The sequence below is a fragment of the Aegilops tauschii genome, chromosome 7 (assembly GCF_002575655.3).
Source record: "Aegilops tauschii subsp. strangulata cultivar AL8/78 chromosome 7, Aet v6.0, whole genome shotgun sequence".
Classification (NCBI taxonomy): Eukaryota; Viridiplantae; Streptophyta; class Magnoliopsida; order Poales; family Poaceae; genus Aegilops; species Aegilops tauschii.
This window is the reverse complement of record NC_053041.3, coordinates 55,133,065-55,144,075: the sequence shown is the minus strand read 5'-3', so window position 1 is coordinate 55,144,075 and position 11,011 is coordinate 55,133,065. Positions and strand designations below refer to the sequence as shown.

General features: G+C 44.0%; 1 protein-coding gene across 1 annotated transcript; it reads right to left on the bottom strand.

Moving 5' to 3' along the window:
• Positions 1-262: 262 nt before the first annotated feature.
• On the bottom strand, positions 263-3,520 carry LOC109755856 (peroxidase 1). Its single transcript, XM_020314738.4, has 3 exons — positions 3,191-3,520; positions 1,001-1,432; positions 263-920 (listed from the first exon to the last, which is right to left on the bottom strand). The coding sequence occupies exons 1-3, from the start codon at positions 3,410-3,412 to the stop codon at positions 528-530; spliced, it is 1,047 nt and encodes a 348-aa protein (XP_020170327.1). The 5' UTR covers positions 3,413-3,520; the 3' UTR covers positions 263-527.
• Between the last annotated feature and the right edge of the window lie 7,491 nt (positions 3,521-11,011).

The window sequence follows — 11,011 nt, the reverse complement described above, 5'->3', positions numbered from 1 at the left end:
ACTGAGGGCGGGATGACGGCTCTGCTAGAGTGGCATTTTCAGCCAAAATTCCATTATTGATGGTTATTGTAGTGATCGGGCCGACATGGCAAATCTTCTAAAATTGCTCTTAGGTGGAGAGTTTGGTTAATTATAATTGCAAATTATCAAAAAATAACACTCAGTCAAAATTGCATAGTATTGTTGACCACTTACATAACTAATTATACAGTGGAATGGAAAGAGTATAACTTATAGAGTTGTTCAATTCAAATGGGCACAATTAACGAAGGCGTAGAGTTCCATTCCGATTGGCGACAAAACAAACTCGGCACATGCGGCAACTCGGACGTAAAATAAAATAAAAGTGCACACATGCACGGTGCAGACATGGGCGACGATGATTCTAAAAAAAAAAAGACATGGGCGACGGCGAGTAAAACACTGATTATTAGCAAATCCGATGAAAAAGAGGGCAAACTGACGCGGCCGGTGCACCAAGTGTGTGCGTCAGTCTCGGCTACTTCGTGGCGATGCGTCATTCTCGGCTAGCTCGTGGCAGCGAGGCCATCATCTTCGACTGAGCCCGCCAGGCTGACCGACGACGACATCGGGTTGACGACGTTGCAGTTAAGCCGTACCTGGCCGCAGTTCCCGGTCTGCACCTGGATGCGGCCCATGTTCACCATGGCGGTCGCGAAGCGCTCCTTCCACAGGGTCTCGTTCCCCGCGAAGCGGTTCACCAGCACGTTCAGGTTCCCGTCGACCCGCAGCTGGTTGTCGGAGAAGAAGAGCCCCATGCCGCGCGGCAGCAGCTTGTAGTAGTTGTTGTCCAGCACGTTGGGCGAGCCCGGGTCGATCGGCGCCGTCGCCTGCGACGTGTTCGACGGGCACAGCACCCGCAGCTGCGCCGCGTACGACGGGCTCAGCCCTGCATCCACCTGATAGATGATAGTTCAACACACGTACGCACGTTTCATGCCAACGTAAACTAATATGGTGTCTCACTAGAGGGACGTACTATGGGCGTGTTGCCGTTCCAGATGCGGTCGACGAAGGAGGAGCAGAAGGACCGGCCGACGGTGTGGGCGCCGGAGAGGAGGACCATCTCCTCGGCGGTGAGGGTCTTGTTCTTGAAACGGTCGATGAGCTGCTGCGCGGTGAAGGTCGGCGGGGGCAGGTTGTTGTTGGCGTCCTCCTCGCGAGAGATGCTGCCGTCGCGGCGGCCGGCGGGGACAGAGTAGACTACGTTGCCGGTGAGGGTGATGCTGTCGCGCGCCGCGAAGGCGAGGATATCGGCGCAGGAGACGGTGCGGGGACAGCTCCGTTCGAGCGCGGCCTTGGCCGCGTCGATCACCTCGAAGCCGCGGAGGCTGGGGTTGTTCGGAGGAGCCACCCGTTCTGTCCTGCCACCGCCGGGGTTGGTGGCCAGCAGAACTGAGGCGTCGCAGCCCTGCATCAAGTAAAGATGAAAATTAATTAACTCTCGGCCAGTTACACACTCACATGTGAACATTGTAATTTTAGCTCGCATTTGAGTACTCTTCGCGTTTCTAATTGCATTTCAATTTGTTTATTTTTGCACAAAACATCATATCTATTAAAAAAAATCATCGAAAGTGCAAAGCATGTCAAACATATCGATTGGTTGCATGTATGCATGCATGTGCAATATCATTTTATACAAGGCGACCAAGTAAGCAAGCCTGTATGCATGGCATGCGAGCACTGAGATTCGTCTGACGAAAGGTTCGGCGAGGAGGGGAACATGCGTTGCCTCCGGACCAGGAAAACAGCAGGGCATATATTCGCTGCTACTTTCATGGTTTCCCAGTTTAGCTTTTCTTCTTTTGGCTTTCCCTTTATCTATTATTTATCTTTTCTGCTTTCTGCTTTTCCTTTGTCTCGATAGATATAACACATTTACCTTTTCTGCTTTGCGTTACTCCTCTCGGTATTGATCTACTACTTCCACTACGGAGCCTACATATGCATCAGGTACTCGTGATCAACGCATTAAGCAATGAAATTACCCGACAATTGCCGTGCATTTTAATTGGTTACATATTACCCTATGAATATATATTATCCCTTTGCATTTACATATCTTTGTTTCATGTGGTTCTTCGGTTGTTGTTTTAACCGCAATTGTTTTAAGGACAATTTTCAACAGTTTGTATGTTAGTATTTATATTCAGAAATGCCTCCACATCATCAACCGAATAGTACTACACAAAAATACCATATGACAATGTTTATGTGGATACATAGACCTCCATCTCCATGTAGGATTTATATGATGTGCTAATAGCTAACCAACGATGGCGTGCTATCGTTGGAGATGCTCTAAAGAAGGATTTTGCATGGTTCAAAACTAGGGATAATTATAATTAATTATTCAAAGTAATCATGAATTCATGGATTGGGAGACAATTGAAAAGGGCACTGAGATTTGTCCAATGAATGGTTTGGCTCGGAAGAGAGAAAAACAGTAGGCCAGCAGGGGAATATGGGTTATCTGACAAGAAAGAAAAACAGCTGGCCAGCAGGGAATATATCACCTGCTACTTTCATAGTTTACTACTCCCTCCGTCCCACAATATAAGAGCGTTTTTGACACTACATTAGTGTCAAAAACGCTCTTATATTGTGGGACGGAGGGAGTACTTTTAAGCTTTATACTTTCTACCCTTTGTCTCGAGCGATAACACATTTGGCCTTTCTGCTTTTGACTTTCCCTTTATCTCCAGAGATAACACATTTAGCTTTTCAGTTTTGCAAAATATGGCTTTGCAGTTCTCCCTATATATAGCAACGGTTCCGATTCTCAATCCTCAAAAAAGAGAAAAAACGTTCCTAAAAAAGAAGAAAGAGCACATCATATAACTGACCACGACACTATACCTCTCTTTAGTTAATCAAATGAAAAAAAAGGGCTAAACCTACGATGATTTTCACCGAATTAACTTTACACGCTGATGTGGCAGAACATTTTCGTGGTGTACCAGTGAACTGATAAATTTTCTCAGGAATTAAAATCTGCCCCTATAATTAGGGCTAGATGTTTGTCTTGCTACTAGCAAACATGCTGTATAACACCACAGGTGTTCTTATTTTCTTTGCCCCTGGAGGTTGGAGCTAGCCACGCGTTGGCACAATTGATCCGAAATGTATACGCAGTCATGCACTCAAAATGCCGATAGGTACGTACCCTGACAAAGCAGTCATGGAAATGGAGCCGGATGAGGCCGGCGGCGATGCCAGCGTCCTTGGTGAAGGCGGCCGCCACAGCCTGCCGGACAAGCGCCTCGGCGTTGGGGCAGCTCTTCTGGTAGAACCCCACCCGGAGCTGCGCCGTGGCCAGACCTGGCAGCAAGCACACGGCGCAGAGCGCCGCTATGAGGGCTATGCCGGTTCTGCCTTGCATAGCCATGGATTCTTGCTAGTCCAATCTAGATGGTGCTTTGAGCTTCACAGCTCTTTGAGAGTTTATATAGGTGGATGGAGACACTGGCACTTTAGGTCTTGGGCCGTTTGGCACGTAACAAGTTCCTTTGGAAAAGAACACCTACATGATGTAGGGGGGCGGGGATGGAGACAAAGACATGTCTCGATCTGCTTTAATCTTAGCCGCGGCCTAACCCCACCACCATCCTACAAGCCGTAGGTCCAAAGATCATCACAGGACTCAAGGAATAAAGGTGAAACGCGCAGATGAATGAGTGGCAACTTGCTTTTGAAAATCTCTCCTCAAAAGCATAAGCTGATAGCGTGCAATTATTCCGTCCATCAAACATGCATGTTTGTAGACACACTTTATTGACGATCGATACAGCACACGTTATCACCACCCAACAAATGGACTAGGCAGCTACGTTACATTCATACACGCAACACATATAAAAGCAGTGAAAGCATCATGAAATGGTACCAGCGGGGAATGTGTAGTGGCCTGCCTGTTGCAGTGGATAACTACTACAGTACTCCCTCCGTAAACTAATATAAGAGTGTTTAGATTACTATTTTAGTTATCTAAACACTCTTATATTAGTTTACAGAGGGAGTAATAGTTATTGAGCTCCTTGACGGCACCTTCAAGTAAATATAGGACGTTTGGTTCTCATTGATCCGAAGGTTAAAATCAATCTATACTGCTCCCCTCGGAAGGATCGCTCAGGCCAAATTGTTGGGCCGCAGGAGTTGTGATTGGTCAGATAGTATCGGGAGACTGGCGGTATGGGGCGCCTGTCTTCTGGTGTCTTCTCCAGAGGTATCGGATTATCGAGGCGTCCGTACCCGGATAAGGAATGGTGGCACATATGCAATCGGGTGGAAACACAAGATCTCTAATCTGGCTGACGCAGGCCTGCATCATCTCCTTCCTGAAGGTGGAGGATTGAGGCTTGGCCTTGGAGATGATAATCCAGAGTTCAATGTTTTGTTGGACTAGCCATCACCGGTGCATGTATGGCGATTCATTCTTGAAGGCATAGCCTAGGAGCTGCGTATTTTTTGTTTTGCTCTCGTCTTGTAACATATTATTAGTGGCTATTTGATGGAATTACTTCGTGAGGTATGCGGTCTTGGCTTTTTCTTCCACTTTATTTCCAGGGCGATGTTGGTCGGATACTGGATTTTGTATTCTTAATGAAATATGGCTGCATGCACGGTCCTGATCCAGAGGCCGAAGGTTATCCTCTTTTTCATAAAAATATGGTCGGGGGTTATCCTCCTTCTCAGGTAGTAATGTTCGTCACAAATCTTGATGGTTCTATCAGACTTTTTCTAGTTTATATGCACAAACAATCTTGTAAGGTGGAAAATGAGGAAAATGTTTTTTTTTGCTAAAAAATAGAGGGTTGGGATCAAAGGTATCGCGATGACCAGCATCGAGAGGACCAAGAGTGACCACCAAGAGAATCGAGGTCACAATTGTGGCATGCGAGTTTTGTGGATCGAAAACTAAGAGAAGTACCTCATGTACTAAAGCTGAGACACATACAGGCATACAAGCAGAAAAATACACGTAGTGAGCTACCGGAGTACATTGAAATCAACAATAGATGTGTGCAGTCATACAAGCCATAAACGCAACCAAGTGAGCCACCAAACCACCTTTACATCAACAATAGATGCGTACATCCATACATGCCTATAAATGTAATGAAGCTTCCGGACCACCTTCACATCAACAATTCATAGCCGATAAATTCAGTTGCAATCATGTTCGCATATGCCCGGTTCCTCTAGTGATGATGAACACAAGTCATCAATATATTCAAGAAGCAGAGACTGCATCTCATGTGAATGGGCTGCATGGGGTTAAGGGGGATCAGGGAATAGGCTTTCGCAATTGTGCACAGATAAAGCACCAAACAAATTCATATACCAACAAGTATTAGTTCGAATGTAAGAAGCAAAAAGTCTGATTGGTCAACAACACAAACATGCCCAAAAGAGAAAGAATAAGTGACACATGGGCCATGATGCGGAGGAGCCAAATTCTAAAGGTATGATGAAATTTAGTGGCCAACCATTTGAAGAAAATTCATGGTGCAAACTAGCTAGTTTGTGTCCCTCCACGTAGAAAGCAACCACCACATAGCAGAGTCAGTAGCATGTCGCTAGAACACCTTCTAGATAACCATGCAATTACGACGACTCATCCATATGGTATAGGCCACTACAGAGAACGCCGACCAAAAGAGGTGTCTCCTCTGGAATGACTGGCCATGTAGACTGAGCAAACTTTCACTGTAGAAGGAGGCGTTTGATCTATCATTGTGATTCCAAAAAACTACATTTCTTACTTCCTTGTCAGCCGCAATCGATGTGGTTGTCATTAGGTGTTGGGAAACGTAGCATGCAATTTCCAAAAATTTCCTACGCTCACGCAAGATCTATCTAAGAGATGCATAGCAACTAGAGAGGGAGAGCATCTTCATACCTTTGAAGAACGTAAAGCGGAAGCGTTTATCAACGCGGTTGATGTAGTCGTACACCTTCACGATCCGTCCCGATCAAGTACAGAACGTACGGCACCTCCGCGTTCAGCACACGTTCAGCTCGATGACGTCCTCGCCTTCTTGATACAGCAAGACGTGCGAAGTAGTAGATGAGTTCCGGCAGCACGACGTCGTGGTGACGGTGTTGGTGAAGAACAATCTCCGAAGGGCTTCGCGAAGCACAACGAAAACTATGACGGAGGATAAACTAGAGGGGACGGGGTTGCCGGCACACAGCTTGGTGATTCTTGATGTGTTCCAGGTGCTAGCCCTGCCCCTCTATTTATATGTTGAGCCCTGGGGTCGAAACTTGGAGTAAAAGCCTCCCCAAAGTCGGTTTTGCTCACAAGAAAGAGTCCTTCTCGGACTTCCAGGATCAGCTGCCACGGTCCTTGGCGTCTGGCCCAGACGCCATGGACCTCGGCGTCTGGCCCAGGGCCAGACGCCAGGGTCTCCGGCATTTGGCCCCCTGGCCTCCGCAAAACTCCTTTTGCACCGACCTAAAGCTCCGTGGGCTTCACCCCTTAGGCGAACCATATCATCCAATATATCACTCTTTACCTTCGGACCATTGTGGAGATCCTCGTCATGTCCGTGATCTCATCCGGGACTCCCAACAACATTCGGTCACCAACATACATAACTCATACATTGACACCTCTCTGGTCAATAACCAATAGTGGAACCTGGATGCCCATATCGGCTCCTAGATATTCTACGAAGATCTTTATCGGTCGAACCTTGTGACAACATATGTAATTCCCTTTGTCTATCGGTATGATACTTGCCCGAGATTCGATCGTCGGTATCTTCATACCTAGTTCAATCTCGTTACCGGCAAGTCTCTTTACTCATTCCGTAATGCATCATCCTGTAACTAACTCATTAGTCACATTGCTTTCAAGCCTTATTATGATGTGCATTACCGAGAGGGCCCAAAGATACCTCTCCGATACTCGGAGTGACAAATCCTAATCTCGATCTATGCCAACCCAACAAACACCTTCGGAGATACCTGTAGAGCATCTTTATAATCACCCAGTCATGTTGTGACGTTGGATAGCACACAAGGTATTCCTCCGGTATCCGGGAGTTGCATAATCTCATAGTCAAAGGAATACGCATATGACATGAAGAAAGCAATAGCAATAAAACTGAACAATCAATATACTAAGCTAACAGATGGGCCTTGTCCATCACATCATTCTCCTAATGATGTTATCCCGTTCATCAAATTACAACACATGTCTATGGTTAGGAAACTTAACGATTAACGAGCTAGTCTAGTAGAGGCTTACTAGGGACACGGTGTTTTGTCTATGTATCCACACATGTATCAAGTTTCTGGTTAATACAATTCTAGCATGAATAATAAACATTTATCATGATGTAAGTAAATATAAAATAACAACTTTATTATTGCCTCTAGGGCATATTTCCTTCAGTCTCCCACTTGCACCAGAGTCAATAATCTAGTTCACATCGCCATGTGATTTAACACCAATTCACATCGTCATGTGATTAGCACCCATAGTTCACATCGCCATGTGACCAACACCCAAAGGGTTTACTAGAGTCAATGATCTAGTTCACATCGCCATGGGATTAACACCCAACGAGTACATAAGGTGTGATCATGTTTTGCTTGTGAGGGAAGTTTAGTCAACGGGTCTGCCACATGCAGATCCATATGTATTTTGCAAATTTTTATGTCTATAATGCTCTGTACGGAGCTACTCTAACTAATTGCTCCCGCTTTCAATATGTATCCAGATTGAGACTCAAAGTCATCCGGATCAGTGTCAAAGCTTGCATCGAAGTAACCCTTTACTATGAAATCTTTGTCACCTCCATAACCGAGAAACATTTCCTTAGTCCTCTTTAGGTACTTAGGGATAATTTTGACCGCTGTCCAGTGATCTAATCCTAGATCACTATTATACCCCCTTGCCAAACTCATGGTAGGGTATACAATAGTTCTATTACACAACATGACATACTTTATAGAGCCTATGGTTGAGGCATAGGGAATGTCTTTCATTCTCTCTCTATCTTCTGTCGTGGTCGGGTTTTGAGTCTTACTCAACTTCACACTTTGCAACACAGACAAGAACCCTTTCTTTGACTGATGTATTTTGAACCTTTTCAAATAAATTGCCAGGGTATGTTATTTGTAAAAGTCCTATTAAGCGTCTTGATCTATCTCTATAGATCTAAATGCCCAATAAGTAAGTAGCTTCACCGAGATCTTTCATTTAAAAACTTTTATTCAAGTATCATTTCATGCTATCCAGAAATTCTATATCATTTCCAATCAATAATATATCATCCACATATAATATCAGAAATGCTACATAGCTCCCACTCATTTTCTTGTAAATACAGGCTTCACCATAAGTCTGTATAAAACCATATGTTTTGATCACCTTATCAAAGCTTATATTCCAACTCCGAGATGCTTGCACCCCAGTCCATAGATGGATCACTGGAGTTTGCACACTTTGTTAGCACCTTTAGGATCGACAAAACCTTTTGGTTGCATCATGTACAACTCTTTTTTAATAAATCCATTAAGGAATACATTTTTGACATCCATTTGCCAGATTTCATAAAATGTGGCAATTGCTAACATCATTCGGACAGACTTAAGCATCACTACGAGTGAGAAAATCTCATCCTACTCAACACCTTGAACTTGTCAAAAACCTTTTGCGACAAGTCGACCTTTATAGATAGTAACACTACCATAAGCGTTCGTCTTCATCTTGAAGATCCATTTATTCTCAATGGCTTGCCGATCATCGGGCAAGTCCACCAAAGTCCACACTTTGTTCTCATACATGGATCCTATCTCAGATTTGATGGCCTCAAGCCATTTATCAGAATCTGGGCTCATCATAGCTTCGTCATAGTTCATAGGTTCGCCATGGTCTTGTAACATGACTTCCAGAATATGATTACTGTACCACTCTGGTGCGGATCGTGCTCTGGTTGACCAACGAGGTTCAGTACTAACTTGATCTGAAGTTTCATGATCATCATCATTAGCTTCCTCTCTAGATGGTGTAGGCATCACTGAAACGGTTTTCTGTGATGAGATACTTTCCAGTTCGAGAGAAGGTACAATTACCTCATCAATTTCTAGTTTCCTCCCACTCACTTCTTTCGAGAGAAAACTCCTTATCTAGAAAGGATCCATTTTTAGCAACAACGATCTTGCCTTCGGATCTATGGTAGAAGGTGTACCCAACAGTTTCTTTTGGGTATCCTATGAAGACACACTTCTCCAATTTGGGTTCGAGCTTATCAGGCTGAAACTTTTTCACATAAGTATCGCAACGCCAAACTTTAAGAAACGACATCTTAGGTTTCTTGCCAAACCACAGTTCATACGGTGTTGTCTCAACAGATTTAGACGGTGCCCTATTTAATATGAATGCAGCTATCTCTAATGCATAACCCCAAAATGATGGTGGTAAATCGGTAAGATACATCATAGATCACACCATATCTAATAAAGTACGGTTACGACGTTCGGACACACCATTACGCTGTGGTGTTCCAGGTGGCATGAGTTGTGAAACTATTGCACATTGTTTTAAATGAAGGCCAAACTCGTAACTCAAATATTTGCCTCCACGATCAGATCGTAGAAATTTTTATTTTCTTGTTACGATGATCCTCCACTTCACTCTCAAATTCATTGAACTTTTCAAATGTTTCAGACTTGTGTTTCATCAAGTAGATATACCCATATCTGCTCAAATCATCTGTGAAGGTTGGAAAATAACGATACCCGCCGCGAGCCTCAACACTCATCGGACCGCATACATCGCACTACTAGGAAAAGGGCTATAGATGGAATGGCCACTAATGGCGCACTGTACATGTGGTGCGCCATTACTAAATACTAATGGCGCACCATGTGTCGGTGCGCCATTAGTGTGAAAATACTAATGGCGCACCACATCCACGGTGCGCCATTAGTAATTTTTTTTTCAAAACTACTAATGGCGCACCGTGGGATGGTGCGCCATTAGTAGTTCAACTAGTAATGGCGCACCATCCCACGGTGCGCCATTAGTAATTATGTTTTAATTTTTTTTAAATGTTTTTTATTTTTATTTTTTAAACTACTAATGGCGCACCGTGGGACCGTGCGCCATTACTAGTTCAACTACTAATGGTGCACCACTCCCACGGTGCGCCATTACTAGTTGAACTACTAATAGCGCACCACTCACAGGTGCGCCATTAGTAATTTTGTTACAAATTTTGTTTCAAAAAAATTTCTTTAATAATTTTTTTTGAAAAACTACTAATGGCGCACGGTTGGGGTGGTGCGTCATTACTAGTTGAACTACTAATGGCGCACCACCCCCACGGTGCGCCAATAGTAACTTGGCCCATTCCACCGAATGCACCCCCCCCTCCCCCGTGGACCGCCATTTCAGTTTTAAAAAAAATAAAAGAAAATGATGGAAATGTCAAAAAAATAAAATAAAATAAGTTTCCCATGTGATATGTGGTCTAGTTGTTGGGAAAATTAACAAATATGAATTTTGACTTTATTTGCAAAATCTCTCTGGAATTTCTTAAAATGGGCATAACTTTTGCATACGAACTCGGATGAAAAAGTTTTTTATATGAAAAATCATCTACTCGAAAAGTTACATCCGAATTTAACTGGGGGAACCCCGTTAAACATTTTAAAAATCCTCAAAAACCTAATAGAAAAAAAGATATGGGGCTTTTAAGATCTGGAGAGGCAAAAAAATTCAAAAAAAATCAAACTTACTAATGGCGCACCTGCCCATGGTGCGCCATTACTATCTTCCCGCCTTCAAAATTCAAAATAAATCAAAAAAATAAAAATAAAGTTACTAATGGCGCACCTGCCCATGGTGCGCCATTAGTATGCCGTATATATGGCTGGGCGTGTCCTCTCCTCCTTACCTCTTCATTCTTCTCCTCCACTCCACCTCTCCTTCACTTCATCTCCTCCTCCCTCCTCTCCGGTGAGCTCC